The 19288-nt window shown below is 41.3% G+C and overlaps 2 protein-coding genes across 7 annotated transcripts in view; one reads left to right on the forward strand and one right to left on the reverse strand.

Moving 5' to 3' along the window:
- The window catches only part of LOC115474681 (magnesium transporter NIPA2-like), a 54455-nt gene extending 39717 nt beyond the window's left edge, over positions 1-14738 (reverse strand). The window contains exons 1-2 of one of the 4 annotated variants that reach the window (XM_030210283.1): positions 14688-14730; positions 14047-14101 (exon numbers count right to left, since the gene is read on the reverse strand). Coding sequence is in view for 1 of the 4 variants with exons in the window: in XM_030210280.1 (XP_030066140.1) it covers positions 14047-14124 (78 nt within the window). In the remaining 3 variants the exon portion in view is untranslated. Of the gene's footprint in view, positions 1-13700; positions 13897-14046; positions 14148-14687 lie in introns of those variants that run through there. The other 3 variants (XM_030210282.1, XM_030210280.1, XM_030210281.1) reach the window with 3 other exon arrangements.
- The window catches only part of TAF7L (TATA-box binding protein associated factor 7 like), a 51417-nt gene continuing 46191 nt past the window's right edge, over positions 14063-19288 (forward strand). For 2 of the 3 annotated variants that reach the window (XM_030210285.1, XM_030210286.1), the window contains exons 1-2: positions 14063-14153; positions 18557-18622. In XM_030210285.1, coding sequence (XP_030066145.1) covers positions 18610-18622 — 13 coding nt within the window. In that variant the 5' untranslated portion in view covers positions 14063-14153; positions 18557-18609. The remainder of the gene's footprint in view (positions 14154-18556; positions 18623-19288) is intronic. The other variant, XM_030210287.1, reaches the window with a different exon arrangement.

A 19288-nucleotide genomic window follows, 5' to 3' on the forward strand; every position in this document is an offset into this window, starting at 1 on the left:
CAGCTCAGAGCGTGAAGAATCGTTGCTTGCCATGCTCGGGCCGGCTCTAACGTCTGTACAGCACGATTTACAGAGCCCCGCTGCTGATCTGCGCTTGCCACACTTGGAACAGCGCTTTACTGTCTCCGCAGCCATCGCCGAAAACGGCGGTAAAATTCAAAATGGCGGTTCGCGCCAAAATCGCCCCGATCGCGGGCCCACCCCGGAGGAGTCAGAAAACACTCTTACCTCACTGGACCGAGTATCACAGCTCTGGTCCCACAGAAAAAGGCAAGGAAAAAACCTCTGTTCCAGCGTCTAAACGCGACGCAACTTTTTTTTTTTTTTAACGCTGTGAGGAAAGCAGAGGTCAATAGAACTCCGGAGGCTCAGGTGAGTGGGAAAGGCAGGGGAAGGGCGAACCTATGTGCCTGCATCCACTGTTGGTGGGGAAGGACAGGGAAACCACATCCACGGAGGTATGGGTAAGGCAGGGAAAGGGCGAACCTATGTGCCTTTAAAGTGAAGCTGCTATAGCCTCCAACACCCCTGCTAACAACTGGCAAAAGCACAGGAGCAACCTCCAGGCAGATTTTAGATGGAGCTCGAAGAAGCTGCAGCCACTCTGCTAGGGGAGATAGAGAATACTGAAGAGAAGCAGTAGAGCAAGCTGGTATGAGGCACTGAAAAAAGTGTGCTCTCTATCTCCCTCTGCTGGTTGATGGACAAAACCCATCTGTAATGGCTGCATCTGCTTGATGACAAGGAAGAGGCTATTTACTACATGATTTAATACATATTAATAATTTAGCCCTTGGGATCTAAACCCTCTATAGAAATAACTCACCTTGAGCTATCAATGAGTGAAGTAGAGGCATAGCCCAAGAGTAATGGGTTGGGAACCAGGGAAGATAGGTTCAAATCTCACCGTGGCTCCTTGTGATCTTAGCCAAATCATTTAACCTGTCATTGCCTCAGAAGCAAAACTTAGATCGTAAGCCTTTCACAGACTGGAATATACCTACTATACCTGAATGTAAATCACCTTGAACTGAAAAAAAGGCATAAGCCACATTGAACCCAAATTTGCTTAGGATATTGTGGGATATGAATGTAAAAAAAAAAAGAAAAGAAAAGAAAATCACACCTTTTGAGGCACTGCTTATCCAAATAGATGGTGATGGCACAAGGAAAGCAAGTTTGATCCAGTAAAGACTAACTCAAAATATCATGTTACTTAGCTGGGCTCTAGTATTACCATACTGAAAATGTGACAATACCTTTTATGGTTATGTTCCACTAATACATTAAACCAGTGGTTCCCAAACCTGGTCCTGGAGGCACCCCAGCCAGTCAGGTTTTCAGGATATCCACAATGAATACTCATGAGAGAGATTTGATGCACTGCCTCCACAGAATGCAAATCTATCTCATGAGTATTCATTGCAGATATCCTGAAAACCTGACTGGCTGGGGTGCCTTAAGGATAAGGTTTGGAAACCACTGCGTTAAACATTTAATTGGCTTTCCTGAAAGGATTACATAATCATTGGATGCATAACTAGGAACAAAAACACACTTATTTATGCAATATCACAATTCCTCATGTACAATCACAAAACAACCTTTTAGGATGGATAGTGTTTACAATGAGCTCCTTTTAATATCGACCAGAAAGAAGAGATAAAGAGTTTTCAGTTTTGGAACAGTATAAGTCATCACAAGACCAAAATTTTAGAAAACCAATGGACTGCATTAGGGGCTTATAGCCCATTTTGTTATGTTTCAACAAATGAGAGAGCTGCATGAAACAAAATATTTATTTTTATTATTTTAACTTCTAAAACCACTTGACCCTGAAACGTGCTCAAAACCAGAATAATCCATTTGTGTATCTTAAATGTAACTACTACTACTTATTTCTACAGCGCTACTAGATATACGTAGTGCTGTACACTTGAAAATGAAGAGACAGGCCCTGCTCGACAGAGCATACAATCTAATTAGGACAAACAGGACAAATAAGAGATAAGGGAATTACTAAGGTGGGGATGATAAAATAAGGGTTCTGAACAAGTGAGTAAAGGTTAGGAATTAAAAGCAGCATAAAAAGGTGGGCTTTTAGCCTAGATTTGAAGACGGCCAGAGATGGAGCTTGACGTACCGGCTCAGGAAGTTTATTCCAGGCATATGGTGCAGCAAGATAAAAGGAACGGAGTCTAGAGTTAGCGGTGGAGGAGAAGGGTGCGGCTAAGAGAGATTTACCCAGTGAACGGAGTTCCCGGGGAGGAATGTAGGGAGAGATGAGAGTGGAGAGGTACTGAGGAGCTGCAGAGTGAATGCACTTATAAGTCAATAAGAGGAGTTTGAACTGTATGCGGACACGGATAGGGAGCCAGTGAAGTGTCTTGAGGAGAGGGCTAATATGAGCATAGCAACACTGGCAAAATATAAGTCGTGTGGCAGAATTTTGAACAGATTGAAGAGGAGAGAGATGGCTAAGTGGGAGACCTGTGAGAAGCAAGTTGCAATAGTCTAAGCGAGAGGTGATAAGAGTGTGGATAAGGGTTCTAGTAGTAGTGTGCTCAGAAAGGAAAGGGCGAATTTTGGTGATATTATAGAGAAAGAAACGATAGGTTTTAGCAGTCTGCTGAATATGTGCAGAGAAGGAGAGAAGTCGAAGATGACCCCAAGGTTACGAGCTGATGACACAGGGAGGATGAAAGTGTTATCCGCAGAAATAGAGAATGGGGAAGAGGAGAGACTGGTTTAGGGAGAAAGATAAGAAGCTCAGTCTTGGTCATGTTTAGTTTCAGATGGCGGCGAGACATCCAGGCGGCAATGTCAGACAGGCAGGCTGATACTTTGGCCTGGATTCCTGCTGAGATTTCTGGTGTGGAGAGCTAGATCTGGGAGTCATCAGCGTAAAGACTACCCAGTGTAAAAACTACCCAGAATTACTTAAACTTTAGGAAATCATTGAAAACAATATTGTTTAAGAAGGCTTATCCCTCAGGCTTAACATAATCAGAATTACCCCTTATCATTAATGATCCAATGGACTCTAATTACACCTTATTATCTTCTTATTATCTTGATTTGTTAATTCTATCTTATTTTAACACCAATCGCTGTTTAACTGTTATTCCTAGCCTGCTATTAATTTGAAAAATTGTAGTTCTAGCTTTGTAACTTTACTACAGTATTATTGTAAGCCACTTTGAGCCTGTATTCAGTGGGAAAAGGTGGGATACAAATGTGATAAATAAATAAAATAAATAAATAAATAAAGATGATACTGAAAACCATGGGATGAGATCAGCGTACCAAGGGAAGAAGTATAGATGGAGAAAAGAAGAGGTCCCAGGACAGATCCCTGAGGTACACCAACTGACAGTGGGATAGAAGCAGAGGAGGATCCACTAGAGTATACACCAAAAATACGACGATGGGTGAGATAAGAAGAGAACCAGGAAAGAACAGAGCACTGAAATCCAAGTGAGGACAGCGTAATCAACAGTGTCAAAAGCAGCAGACAGATCGAGAAGGATGAGGATAGAATAGAGACCTTTGGATCTGGCCAGGAAGATATCATTGGAGACTTTAGCCAGCGCTGTTTCAGTTGAATGAAGGGGGCGAAAGCCAGAATGAAGTGGATCAAGAATAGCTTGAGAAAAAAAGTCAAGGCAACAGCGGTGAACAGCATGTTTAAGTATCTTGGATAGGAAAGGCGAGGAGGGAGATGGGGCGCTAGTTGGAAGGACAGGTAGCGTCCAATGAAGGTTTTTTAAGGAGTGGTGTGACTACGGCATGTTTGAAGGCATCAGGAACAGTCGCAATGGAACATCAGGTAGAGTCGCAATGGAAAGTGAAAGATTGAGGATATGACAAATAAAAGGGATGACAGTAGGAGAGATAGTGTTAAATAGATGGGTGGGAATAGGATCGGAAGAACAGGTAGTTAGTTTTGAGGAGGAAAGAAGATGTGTAATTTCCTCTTCAGTGATTTCAGAAAAGGAGGCAGGGGTTGGAGGGTTGAGAGAATGGACTAAGGGAAGGAGAGGTGGAGGTGACCTGGTTGAGAATTCAAGTTTAATCTTGTGAACCTTATCATGAACGTACTCAGCCAGAGTCTGGGGAGGAAGTGAAGGGGGAGTTGGAGGTGAAGGCACTTTGAGGAGAGAGTTCAGTGTGGCAAAGAGACATCAAGGATTTGAGCCAAGAGAATTTGTCAACTGGATGCAGTAGTCCTGTTTGGCAAGTGAAAGAGCAGACTGGAAGGAGGTCAGCAAGAATTTGAAATGTATGAAGTCAGCATGCGCACAGGATTTCAGCCAAAGGTGTTCGGCAGAGCAGGCAAGGCTGGGGTTTGGTACGCCTTACAGAACGGGGAGTGGGAAGAGTGAGAGTATTCAGAGCAGGGGAGAGAGTAGTATTATAGGAAGAGACAGCCTGACTGACAGACTTGTATAACAATCTAATATTAATGCCCTTAATGTCCCTACCGCTCCTAAGTTTGACTGCTAGAGGCTCCAGAGACAGATAAAAAGCAATGGGGACAGAGGACATCCTTGTCACATGCCTGCTGCAGGGAAAACAAATAAAAGATTTTAGCCCACTGAGCAAACTCTCCCTCCCTGCCTCTCAAATCCAAAGCTGCTCTAATACCCAGAAGAGATATTCTCACAGTATTTTTATCAAATGGCTTTTCTGCAACTAGCCTTAATGTAGCTGTTTTTTTCTCTCTCTCTCATGGTATCTGCATTGCCATCATTGCTTTTAATATATTAACACATTGTCTCTGTTTTTCCACAAAGCCAACCTGATTTCTATCAAGTCTGGAACATAGCTATTCAATTATTCTGCCAGGACTGAACATAGTAATATAGTAAATGTCAGCAGATAAAGACCTGATCAGTCCATCAAGTCTTCTCAACAAGGTGACCAGAAGTCTGCCCAACATCAGCCCAACTTCCAAACTACTGGATTTGCCATTGAAGCAGACTCCAGCCTTGAGCTGTTCTATTTTTGTCATTTACAGGACCCAGACCATAAAAGTCTGCCCAGCATTGATCTTACATCCCACTGAAACACTGGAGGACAGAGTAGGAGGGTCAATAGCCTGAAGATTTCTAAATGTATTGGTTAAGATTGGACGGGACAAGGGAGGAGGGTGTTTAAGTGTGTAAGTTATCAGATGGATATCAGTGGAGGAGTGGCCTAGTGGTTAGGGTGGTGGACTTTGGTCCTGGGGAACTGAGGAACTGAGTTCGATTCCCGGCACAGGCAGCTCCTTGTGACTCTGGGCAAGTCACTTAACCCTCCATTGCCTGCCGCATTGAGCCTGCCATGAGTGGGAAAAAGCGCGGGGTACAAATGTAACTAAAATAAAATAAAAAATGATGGTCAGAGAGGGGAAGAGCTAAGGCACAGAAACTGGAGAGTGAGAAGTTTGAGAAGAGGATAAGATCAAGATAGTGGCCATTCTGGTGAGTGGGGGTAGTGGAGCACAGTTGAAGATTGAAAGAGGATGTTAAAGCGAGAAACTGAGAAGCATAAGAGTCAGAGGGATCATTAGCATGAATGTTAAAATCCTCAAGAATGAGGGAAGGAGATGAAGGTTCAAGAAAGAAGGAAAGCCAGGGGTCAAAGTTAGTGAGAAAGAAAAAAAAGGGACTTATCAGGGGGGTCGATAAATGACTGCTACTCGGAGAGGCAGAGGAGCGAATAAACAGATGGAGTGGACTTCGAAGGAAGAAAAGCAGCGAGACTGAGGTGGAAGAGGTTGAAAGTAGTAGCCCAACACCACCTCCATGGCCAACTGGCCAAGGAGTATGAGAGAAAAGATAACCTCCATGGCATAGGGCTGTGACTGAAGCAGAGACTTCAGGACAAAGCCAAGTTTCAGTTAGGGCAAGCAAATGGAGATAACGAGAGATAAACAGGTCATGGATGTAGGAAAGTTTGTTACAGACAGAGTGGGCATTCCACAGATCACACGAGAAAGGCAGGCAAGAAGGGGGGAAGAGAGGAACAGAAATTAGATTGGAGACATCACGGTGTGACCTGCACAAATAGGATGAGAGCTGATGTGGAGGACCAGGATTGGCATTGATGTTCCCAGCGGAGAGCAGGAGAAGGAGCAAGAGAGTACGGAGAAGAATAGGAGAGGTATGACGACAGCGACAAAGGCGATATATACTCAGATAGAAAGGAGATGGATGAATGGAAGGAAGGAAATGTTGAAGGTTGAGAGCTATGAAGAAGGAAGAGGACAAATGATGAGATGATGAAAGCAGAGGGTGGGCAATGTGTTCGTGCAGTGTACAGTAGTTTCAGATGGAGAAACAGATTAGGAAGGGACAGTACCAAGAAGAGGAAGTGTACTGGAGCCATAAGTAGTAGCTTGGAGATAATACAAATGTAAAGAGAAAATGCAGGCGTGAGGCACCTACAGCGGAATCCCTGAGTGGATGTAAACTTGTACAAAAGAGATGATGTGAAGATGTGATTCCATATGCCCCAATGAGAGTTTAATTTTACTTCCATTTACTTTCAATATATTCTATCTTTATAACACTGGGCTTTCCAAGGCAGATTACAACAGTTAAGACGAACCCATCAGGGACCAGGTTATCCTCACTGAAATTTGGCCTTGTATTACTGTATTCTATAGAACAGTGTAGAAAAATGAGCACAAAATACAGAGTTTATTACTTCTATTTCTACCAGCTACAATAATTTTTAAGCTGTTTTAGTGATATTCAATTTTATTTCATATTTACTTCTAGATATGAGAAGCTTTCAAATAAAAAAAGGTGTCAAATAAAAAAATTAAAATCCCTTGTTCTCCTCCTTTAAAGGCAATGCCTATCCAACTGGAACACCTTTAGACTGTTTACAGATGGACCATGCATAGGCAGTCCATTATTTTTTATAAGCTGTTGATATTGTTTTCAATAGCATTTGCTATTGTTTTCACCGAACTAAAATGGCAGCAAGCACCACCTACTAGCAGTAAGCTCCACCTACTTGGCTTCAGCCTACATAATGGGCAAGATAGGCTCATGCTGTCTCTGTTCTCAATCTAACCTCCTTGTTTTAAACCTCCTTAGCTGAGATCCCTGCCGCTAGTCACATCCCCTGTAACGAAAAGTTGCCTTCCTGTGGGGACTGACCACAAATCATATGTCAGCACAGGGGCTTCCCGCAGAAGCAGGAGGCTTTTAAGATGAACACTGAGGGAATGGAATAGCAGGAGGCTCCAGTGGAGGAGTGGCCTAGTGGTTAGAGCACCGGTCTTGCAATCCAGAGGTGGCCAGTTCAAATCCCACTGCTGCTCCTTGTGATCTTGGGCAACTCACTTAACCCTTCATTGCCTCAGGTACATGCTTAGACTGTGAGCCCCCCTGCGACAGAGAAATATCCAGAGTACCTGAATGTAACTCACCTTGAGCTACTACTGAAAAAGGTGTGAGCAAAATCTAAAAATAAAATAAAAACATATCCACAGCATTACCAACATCTAACAGATTAATAAAAAAAGTTAAAAAAACGTCAAAAGTCCCAAAATCTACTACAAAAGCAGAAAAAAAAAAATCCGTTTTCAGTTTTTATAAGAGAATCCCACTCTATCCATCCTTTACCTTTTCTGTCCACTAGGCTGCTCCTGGGACTTACTTGCTGCTCTAACAGGCCTGGCCATAACATCTGAAGCTGTCATAGAGGCTAGTACTGGAGGGCTTTCAACATCTTTGGGGGGTGGGTCAGTGACCATGGGCAGGGAGAGCGTCATGCCTTAATCCCTTCCAGTGGTCATCTCATCGTTTAGGGTACCTTTTTGCCTTTTAGCCCAGGATATTTTTGCTTTGTTCCATTATGGCAGAACAATGTCCAAGTATTGGGAATGCCCAAATCCTGCCCTCTTGTGACTTGGACGCACTGCAGAGAAAAAGTCTCAAATCCGAGTTTTGAAAATTGCGATTTTGACATTTTTTTTAGAGAAAAATATCTGAATGCCATTTTATGCCATTTTTGAGATGTTTTCCTCTTTTGAAAACGAGCCCCTTAATCAGCTAAAAATGGGAACGGTGTAAAAGCCAGATCTGTGGGATCCCTGGGATCTTCTGGATCCAAGTACAACCTTAAGACTGGAGCGCGTCTTTGTTTTGACGGCAACTGCTGCTTACAGTATGCAGCAATCACCAGCCATAACCCAGCACTCCGATTCTGTATTCCCCTCTTTTCGTGGCAAGTCTTCAAGGAGGTGTAATAGACTGGATTGGAAGTGAGCCTATCTAGTCCACCGTAAGTAAGGAAGACATTTGATTAATCTCTGTTTCCACTCCCCGCGCAGCCGACATTGTTGTTCACTCAAAACACAGAAAGGCAGCAAGCAAACCTGTGAGCTGCTGCATCTACTACTACTACCATCTACATTGTCGTTCTTTATTGTCGGTCCATCTGTAACAAGTACTGTCTCTAACACTGTTTTTGTTGGATAGGCAGTGCCTTACAAGGTGGAGGAGAAAAGACAAAATTGAATATCACTAAAGCAACTTCAAAAATTATTGTAGCTAGTAGAAACAGCAATTATGAATTCTGTAGTTTGTGCTCATTTTTCTTCAGTGTGCTTCTATACAATTCAGATGGCCAGATTTCGGTGAGACTATTCTGTTTCCTGATTGGTTCATCTTAACTGGTTGTAATCTGCCTTGGGAAGCCTGGTGTTTATAAGGACGATGGAATATATTGAAATTAAATGAAAGTAGAATTAAACTCTCCTTTCATTGAGGCAAATGAAATCATGTTTTCATCTGTTTTGTAGAAGTTTGCCTTTTAGATACATAAATGGATTATTCTGTTTTGGAACATGTTTCAGGGGCAAGTGGTTTTATAACTCCAAATAAAAATAAATATTTTGTTTCATGCAGATCTCTTTTGTTTAAACATAACTAAATGGGCTATAAGGCCCAAATGCAGTCCAGTGGTTTTCTTATATTTTGTTCTTATGATGTCTTATACTGTGCCAAAACTGAAAACTCTTATTTCCTTGAGGATAAATGAGGGGACATGGGATAAGGTTATCTGGTCCACAGGAGACAGTATGACTATAAAGTTGAAGCTGGTCCCCCTATAGCAGCCATCTCCGTTTCTCAAAAACAATAGCAAAGTAGATTTGCATTCTTTCTTGTAAAGGGATGGGGGGGAAGAAGATCTACGAGGAGTTGGGGGGCTGGTAGAATTTTCAAGGGTCTGTGAAGGGGGGGGAGGGTTATTTTCAAAATATATTTTGTCAGTACTGCAGAAGCTGCTTTATTTAGAGTAAGCTCTTTGAGCAGGGACTGTCTTTTCTGTATGGTGTACAGCGCTGTGTATGCCTTGTAGCGCTATAGAAATGATAAGTAGTAGTGCTGTATTGTGGTTTTCACTGGAGTGCTAGATGCCTACTTTTTTCTTCATGATGACAAGATAGTCCTCTATAAAAATACTTGCAAAAGTTTTAATGCCTATGTGTGTCATTTTTTTTAATTTCACAAAAATGTCATTCATTTTAAAGCTTCCCCTATAAACATATAACATAAAATTTTAAATCAGCAAAACAGCATTAAAAATTATTGTACCTGCTAGACACAGCAGAAATTCTCCTTGCATATGTCCAAAACTTTCTGGAAAGGCTGCTCATACCTAAATCCAACTGTATTCATTGTCTAAGGGGCAGAATACAGCTAGATTCGGCTCTGTATCTCATCAGAAGGGCCGCATACGCCAGGATCCTGGTGTATTTTCGATCAGAAGTCCCACATACACCAGGATCCTGGTGCATTTGGGATCAGAAGGGCCGCATACACCAGGATCCTGGTGTATTTTCGATCAGAAGGGCAACATACACCAGGATCCTTGTGAACAGTATCATCTGAAAGAGAAAATTGTGCTCTACAACACTGATATGTTTTTGTTTTGCAATGCCACCATTAAGTAGCCATTTACTCAGGTCAAAGTATGTTATATCTAGTACGCTTGGGGGCTCATTTTCAATTCGTTGATTGTCCAATTGTTTATGGTGCGCTGTTATGGTGGATTGGAAACGTTTGTGAAACGTCAGTTGAACAGAAAGATGCTTTCATAAGATTTATGCATCCTCATTGTCCCGCTACTTCATTTTATTGGCCGGTAAGACGCAATACTTGCTGGATCCCAGAACAACTTATCATTACTGTTATTCCAGCTCCATCAGTGACATCATCTGGTCAGCAATATAGTTTCCCTGAAACCGCTCTCTTGCAAATCAATGATGCTTTCAGAATGATGAAGTAACTGAAGAAGGCAGGCTTGGGAACCTGCAGTGAAGTAACTGAAGAAGGCTTGGGATCCTGCAGTAAAGATACCCACCTGTGGCTGTTACTGCATGGCTATCGGGCGTGGCCCCTATGGCGATGGGGATGCTGGTTTCAATGTGATAACCAGTAATGGCTCAGCCATCATGGACCAACGCAATACATCGCACACACAAAATATAACATACTTTGACCTGAATAAATGGCTACTTAATGGTGGCATTGCAAAACAAAAACATATCAGTGTTGACCACAATTTTCTCTTTCAGATGATACTGTTCACAAGCTGATTCAGTCAAACTCTTTTTTAATAACTGGCTTTGAACTTTGGTATATTTTACCATTTGCGCTGACAGTGCCAACTTTGAAGAGATCCTGCAGGGTGGTTATAGATGCTGGTTAGTTGCAAATCTGGCAGTATTATGTCCAGCACAAGCATAATGCTTGTTCAAAATTTCAAGTCCGTATCTTTGTTTGCATGGAAGTTGTTGCGGTCTGAATATTGGTCCAAATATGTTCCGATGTGTCGTGACCAATTTTGATGCACACTTTGAGTCAACTTGTTTGACTGGATTTTGCATCCATAATGTTAAAATGTATTTCATCGGAATTAGCATCAAAAACTGTACAGGATTTGAATTTTTTAGCCATTCTTATAAATGTGTTTGGATTTTATTAGACCCCAAAAATGGCATTTTGGTAAATGTCACGCGCTCATGGACCAACAACCTTTCAGAAAAGGGCGTCTAGATCTGCAACTATTGCAGTTAGAGCCCTCAAATTTTGGGAAACTTCGTTTAACACCTGACTCGCGCAACAGATAAAATTTGAACAAAATTGGAGACATGATGGTGGGAAGGTTTAGACCACTTGCCATGGAATGACCCCTCTATCTTTATTGTCATCATGAAGAAAAAAGCAGGCATCTAGTGCTCCACTGAAAACCACAATACAGCACTGGAAATAACAAAGCAGCTTCTGCTGTACTGACAAATATATTTTGAAAATAACCCTCCCCCCTTCACATACCCTTGAAAATTCCACCAGTCCAGCCTCCACAACTCCTCTTCGATCTTATCCCCATCCCCTTACAAGACAGAATGCAAATCTACTTTGCTATTGTTTTTGACAAATGGAGATGGCTGCTGTAGGGGGACCGGCTTCAACTTTATAGTCATACTGTCTCCTGTGGACAAGATAAGCTCATCCCATGTCCCCTCTTTAACCTCAAGGAGATAAGAGTTTTCAGTTTTGGCACAGTATAAGACATCAAAAGAACAAAATATAAGAAAACCACTGGACTGCATTAGGGGCTATTAGCCCATTTATTTATGTTTAAACAAAAGAGATCTGCATGAAACAAAATATTTATTTTTATTTGGAGTTATAAAATCACTTGCCCCTGAAACATGTTCCAAAACAGAATAATCCATTTATATATCTAAAAGTCAAACGTCTACAAAACAGATGAAAATGTGATTCCATGTGCCCCAGTGAAAGGAGAGTTTAATTCTACTTCCATTAAATTTCAATATATTCCATCGTCTTTATAAACACCAGGCTTCCCAGGCAGATGAACCCATTAGGAAACAAGATATCTTCACTGAAATCTGGTCATCTACATTGCACAGAACAGTGAAGAAAAATGACTACAACTACCATTTACAATAAATTTTGAAGCTTTCTTTACATGATATTCATAGTAACATATAGTAAATGACAGCAGATAAAGACCTGAACGCTCCATCCAGTCTGCCCAACAAGATAACTCATTTTACATGGTATGTAATATTTTATATGTATATCTGAGTTTGATTTGTCCCTGCCTTTCTCAGGGCACAGACCATAGAAGTATGCCCTGCACCGGTTTTTATTCTCCAAATGCCGGTGTTGCCACCCATGTCCGCTAAGATTCCATAGATCCATTCCTTCTAAACAGGATTCCTTTGTGTTTATCCCCGCATGTTTGAATTCATTTACCGTTTTCATCTCCACCACCTCCCGCAGGAGGGCATTCCACATATCCACCACCCTCTCCGTCAACAAATACTTCCTGACATTACTCCTTAGTCTGCCCCCCTTCAACCTCAATTCATGTCCTCTAGTTCTACCACTTTCCCGTCTCTGGAACAGGTTCAAATGCGGATTAATACCTTTCAAATATTTGAACGTCTGTATCATGTCACCCCAATTATGTCTTTTATCTTCCACCTTGTAAGACCTGCCAATCCAACTGAAACAGCTTTAGGCTTGTTACAGATGGATCAACAATAAAGAACTACAGGCAATGAATGACAGCTGCGTGGGGGAGTGGAAATAGAGATTAACCAAATTGGCTTCCTTGCTTACACTGGACTAGATAGGCTCACTTCCACTCCTGTCTATTAAACTTTCTTGCAGCAGCTCATAGGTTTGCTTGCTGTGATTTGAGTTAAACTTTCTTGCAGCAGCTCATAGGTTTGCTTGCTGTGATTTGAGTGTATGGCAATGACGGCCGCGCGGGGGCGTGGAAACAGAGATTAACCAAATTGGCTTCCTTGCTTACACTGGACTAGATAGGCTCACTTCCACGCCAGTCTATTGCACCTCTTTGTTTAACCTTCTAAAAGATTTGTGCAGCGCTGGGTTATTATGGCTGGTGATCGCTGCATATTGTAAGCAGTAGCGGCCGTGAAAACAAAGAAGCCCTCCTTCTGTCATTAAACCTTATTTTAAGCTTGAGAACGCCCGATCCGCAGTTACGCCCCCTGTGACGTAATGTTACCGTTACACGGAGGATCGCAACTTTTAAGGAGGACAAGATTGGTAAGGAAATAGGAGGATCCCGGGAGAATAATCCTCAGCGTTAACTACATCAACTGTCTTCTTCTAAAAACATTTTGGAGGATATATGTAAACTGTCCACATGTAAACGACTGGGCAAAGAAAAAAATTAAGTTTTAAAGGTTTTTAAATCAAATCCGGGAGGATCCCGCTATATTCGTTTTTTACTTTTTGCCCTAAAAATGCTTACAGATTGTGTACGCATAATTGAAAGTATCAAATAAGGGTACAATACATAGTAACATAGTAGATGACGGCAGAAAAAGACCTGCATGGTCCATCCAGTCTGCCCAACAAGATAAACTCCTATGTGCTACTTTCTGTATATACCCTACCTGTCCTCTTCAGGGCACAGACCGTACAAGTCTGCCCAGCACTATCCCCGCCTCCCACCACCAGCTCTGGTGGTGACAAATGAAATCTTAGAAGAAACTTGTCTTCTATCATTTATTATGAGCTGTTCCCTTTCCTTACCAACCGGAAGCCCAAGCACATACACGGTTTTTTGTAGATGATTGGGTTAGAGCATGATGTGGTAAAACTGGTTTTGTTTTTTATTACCTCAGCACAGCCGGACAATGTGGCATGCGGGAAAGAGATTAATTAAACCTCGACAGCCTTTCTGTTCTTTTCTGTGCTTCTAGTGATACACAGAACTGGGACCAGCACCTGTCTCGTTACAAGCCAAGCCAATACAGACACGGTTAAGGTCAGGTCCAAGTGGGGATGTATATTTAGCTGCTGCTAGTGGCAATGGAGAGCTAGTGCCACTGTATAACAAAACACACTACAACCCGGAACAAGAAACTTAGTTCCCTGCTAATAGACTCGGGAGGACACTTTTAAGATGAACACCACAGTTTTGAAAAAACAAGCTGGGGTGTCTCGCTTTCCTGACGCAACTAACCTCCTGTTTCCTTCCGGTAAGGTGGTCTAGGAGGTTCTGAATGATTGAGGTTGTCCTGGGGGAACCCGGTGTACACATGTTGTGATGGAAAGAAAATTATGCAGGAGGTGAGTGTTAAAACAACAGATGGGAAACACAAACTAAAAATATTGTGTACCGGCGCAATACTGTACATTACATTATAAAAGAAAAAAGGGGATGATAAGAAAGACAGTCTGATCTGTTGTGTTCATGCTATGAGAAATGTAGCCACTCTGTATTAGGTTAGAGAATTATAAATGTATGATGGAATTATGTACAAGCAATCAGAAAAATTCCAATGGAAAAGAAGATTGAAAACTGCTTAAAAAAAGGGGGGGGGGGGACTCATGCATCAGTGATTTCGGTACAACGACCGAAGTGCCGATAAGGGAAAGATAAAACAAATAACCTTTTTGTGGTATCGAAGCCATAAAAACAAAAATAACATGAATACAAAAAAACTTCCAATAGAAAAAGGGAGGGGGGACGCTACATCTCATACCGGATAGACGATGAGCTCCGATGCGGTATAAATAATGGAGTGATGTACATTCAATATGGTACTTAGCGAAACGATCCATAGTTAAGTGTAAAACCGGTTGATAATGTTTGGGACTTACCCAAGAAATGGTGATAAATGTGGAGCCCAGCAAGGAGTTCCAATTCAAGTGTAAAAGGAGGAACGCTCACAAATGTTAATTGCTTATGTACTTGAAAAGTTTGCCAAAAGAAGGGGACGTCATGCGCATGCTCAGGATCAAAAAAAGGAACGGCAGATCCAGGACTATGTAAATTATAGTGATGTATGTATTTATTTATTTCTTGCATTTGTATCCCACATTTTCCCACCTATTTGCAGGCACATTGTGGCTTACAGAGTTTTGTTATGACATAGTCATTCCAGGATATCAGATACAATTAGTAATATACAGAGATTAAGAAAGGGAAGAGAGAAGGAAGGTGTTGGGCAGGATAATATAGATGGTGGATTTTAATAACTGGGTGGGTTGGTGAGGTAGTTTTGTAAGGCTATGGGTTCTCTTTGTAGGCCTTATTGAAGAGATGTGTCTTCGAAGATTTGCGAAATGTATGCAAATGAAAGGACAGGACGATGTGGACAAAGTACGTGGTATAGTCACAAAAAGGTGTATGAGAATTAAAACTGAAGCAGAATGAAATGTAATATGCATAATACATGAAAGCGAGCATAAAATGTCTCTAAAAAGATATCTACAATGAAAATACTTAAAAAAAATTATTTTAAAAAAATGGGGGGGAGGGAGGGCAGAAAAGGGAAACAATAAGGGAAGAGGGAATATAAAATTGCAAATTAAAGGGACTAAAAAAGGGGGGGTAAAGTTAGAAAAAAGAGGGGAGGGGAAAGGGTGAAGAAAGAAAAGGAGGGAGGGAGAAAGGGAAGGGGAAAGAGTAAAAGAGATAAGGGGGAAGAGGGGGGAATAGGAAAAAATATTTTGTAGACTCCTGATGCAGGCGCATTAGCGCCGAAACACAGCAGTTGTGTCGAATCATTTGAATGTTCCTCAAAGATTTTGAAACCTACACGTATCCCTTGTGGTTGGATAGAGCCAACTTGTCCTACTGCCTTCTTGACCTGAGAAAGAGGAACAGCCATGAAAGAAAGACTAGGAATATATATGTGTGGCCCTATGTTGCTGAACTGTCATTGCTGTAGGGGAGGGAGAAGAGAGAGAGAGGTAGATTGGTCTTTGGTCTTTTAATAATGGTAAATGATTAGTGTGGCATTTACCAAGGGTACATACTGTGTTCTGAGGCTGCTTCAGTGGCCACCCCATTATGAAGATAGTCATGTAGTGCCTAATCTCTCTCGTTTATTTGCTTTTCTTAAAAAGGGAAAGTGCTGGTGTTATGCTTTATAAAACCTTTTATGGACATATTTCTAAAAATATTAGAAGTGTCTGTTATGCTTGTTTTGTTGTATGCCATGTCCAAACTTGCAGGAAGATCAAAAGTAAAATAATAGTTTTACTTTTGGTCTCATCTGATTGTGTTTTTGGTGTTTTTATGCTTTGTTTGGATTTCAATAAAGACATCTTCAAAACTTGGAATGCGTTTAGGGATGCATAGGGACTAAAGAAGTCCTAACACTCAAAAAGGAAACAGTTTGACCTGATTGTATTTGATAGCTGGGGAGAAGGAGGGGCTATTGAGAGTTTTGGGGAGGGAGGTGGAGGATAGTCATAGAATTAGGAGTAGAATTTGTGCAGTACTGACATCTGTCATAAGAGACTTACACACAAATACATCTCGCATGCAATAGCACCAACATGTCCTCACATCTGTAATACTGCTTCACATACCTCCATCTCCTCAGACACATCCATGCACCTCACCCAAATGTGTACATATTCACCAATATACTCATTCCCCTTCCCCACCTGCACATACACCAGTCTCCGCATGTACCTCAACCATGTGGCTCTCGTGCCCCCTATTACACACAAACACATTCAACACTTCATATGAACTACATATTCGAAAATACAAATATCTACTGACACTTCCATCTTTATGTCCAGAACCACATGCATAACTTTCCTAGACCCTTCCCACACAAAAGTCTACCCCCCTCAACACTTGTATGTATACCACCCAATCACTAACATAAACCCCCAGATACCACACACTGAAAGTCTGTAAACATAGACAGGGGAAATACCATTGTGTCACACTGTTAGGGTGCATTTAGCAATGTTTTATATTTAATGTTAAGATGGTTCTATTTTGCATGCCCTGCTCCCTTAAATGTATTTATTTAAAGTTGCTTGATATACTTACCTTGATGCCAGGGTGTAGCAGTGTGGTTTACAATAAACTAAAAGAGAAAGAGAGGGGGATATAGAGAAGGAAACGAGAGGAAGGATAGAAAAGCTGGTGGAGGGTGACTGGGAGAGAGAGTAAAAGAAATGGAGGAAAGTCCCCAGGATTACGGTACCTAGGTCTTCTTGAAGGCAGTTGAAACAACCAAGATGTGATTGGTTTCTCAAATTAAGGGTAGGATAGTTGAAGGTGAATGTTTGGAAGGAAAATTCCAAAGGTTGGGACTCAGGTAGGAAAGGCAGAATCCTGGAGATGTCAAGACTGAGATGCACTGGGGAAGGGAGAGAGAAAGGAGCCCTGCTTTGGAGGAACTGAGAGAGTCACTGGGACCATATAGGGATATGAGAGTGGATGAGGACCATATGGGGATATGAGAATAGGTGTCTGAGATAAAAAGCCCTGTGGACTAAATCAAGAATTGTAAACTTTCTCCCTTGTGCAGAATTTTAGTAGCTGTCTTGTTTCAAGGGTAAATTGGGTTCCTCGCAGATGTGAATAAAATATTTCTTGTATTTGTAGTTTATTGTGGGATCTGCTTGAATTTCTTAAGAGTAGAGATGAAGGTACTAGGGCCTAATTTTAGTTTTGTTATTCTGTGTGTATAAAATGTGTATATTGAATGCATATGGATTTTATGTATTGGAAATTTGTTTTCAGTTGTATTTAGGAATTGCTTATTAACTTTTGAGGCCCTTTTTACTAAAGCTTAGCACACACTAAATGCTAAGAAGCCCATTTTATGAAGTAGTGCATGTAAATCTAGCTCATGCATATTCATTGTGGGTACCCCATAAACCAGACTGGGTTGAGAACCCCTGGTGTAATAGCAACATCTTACCAAAACACATACTGGGGGAGAGGTGATAGAGAAGCTTTCAAAACCTTTAGTCAATAGTATTGCTCCAGAAATGAATTATAAGAACAAATAGGGAAATTTTAATGGTTTTTGTTTTAACTATGAGCTCAGTTATATGGATTGCTTTTGTGTCGGTCACTCAACCTTCCTGTAAAGTACCAACCCAATGATTCAGCAGCTCTGCCCTGCCAAAGACCTGACTTTTGTTCCCAAACTTAAAGAAAGCTGAGCCCAGTAAATGTTCTTAAGGCTTATTGCAATGATTAAATTCTTAGAGCCCTGTTTACTAAGCAGCGTTACAGGCACGTTAACCATGTACGTGCCTACAATATCCCTATAGGTGCCTACATGGTTAGCGCTCGCGTTAAAAACACTAACGCACCTTAGTAAACAGTGCCCTTAGTAACAAAACCATTTATTAAATTGAAAATACAGTTCGTAGTAGTTCTCTTAAAAATGAATTCCCAGAAATATTAGAAAAAAAGGTATATGGCCTCTCATTTCATGAACTTTGAGGGTATCAGATGAGAAATGGTGAATTTCCTTGGAGCAGTGAGAACAGAAAACACATATGCTGAAATGTCATCATCTTCCTTGTTCATATGAGAGAATATCCCTGGGAAATGACTAGGTTAAATAGCCCTTTTTAAGCAATTTGTAGATTTCAGGTATAAAATAATGTTTAGGTTGTTTATCTCCATACATTTTATTTCTCATTTTGGATTTTATTTTAACTACTTCTTTCTGTTCTGTTTTTCCCCCATTTACATTTAGTTTTTGAATGGTCAAGTGTTTGTAAACATTTGTGTGCAGCAAGAAGACTCAAGATGACTTCCACAAGTAATGACTGCTTTTTATATTCCTTCCTATGGCACTGGGGCTGCCTGCCTGTCTTGTCTGTGTCTCTTTCTCACATATCTGGGGATGGGATCTCGCTGAATGATGTGCTGGCTTTGTTTTTCCTGCTTTTTGTTTTCTACATTTCCCATAAATGGTAACGTGCCAGAGTCAAGAAAGCTTTTAGACAGCTACTACTACTCCATCAGAAAGTAGAATGAAAAATCTCAAGGTGCTTCTAACTTTGGACAGTTTTTCAAGTTGGATAATGCCTCCCCATGATAAGAATATGAGGGTCACCTTGAAAAACTAAGGATCAAAGTAAAAGAATGAGAGACAAATTGACAGCATGTACATACAATAGTGGGAAAATATTCAGAAAACTGAGATGGCTTCCAAACATATTTAGGAAGCAGGGAACTCTTTACCTCTCTCTCGTTTCCCTGTTCTGTCTAGACACTTTTCCCCTTCTCTTCCAGCATTTTATGCCACTTCCTTCTAGCTGCTTCCAGGCACTCTTTTCCCTTTCTGTTCCTCATAGTAGTCTCCTCCTCTTTTTTAGCCTCTTTCTCTGCTTGCTCACATTTTCCTTGCCTCCAGTCCCTCTCATGAGACCCAGTGACAGGTGCTAACTCTAGGTCCGGACACCACTGATAGCTGCATCACTTT

Source organism: Microcaecilia unicolor, chromosome 7 (assembly GCF_901765095.1).
Source record: "Microcaecilia unicolor chromosome 7, aMicUni1.1, whole genome shotgun sequence".
Lineage (NCBI taxonomy): Eukaryota > Metazoa > Chordata > Amphibia > Gymnophiona > Siphonopidae > Microcaecilia > Microcaecilia unicolor.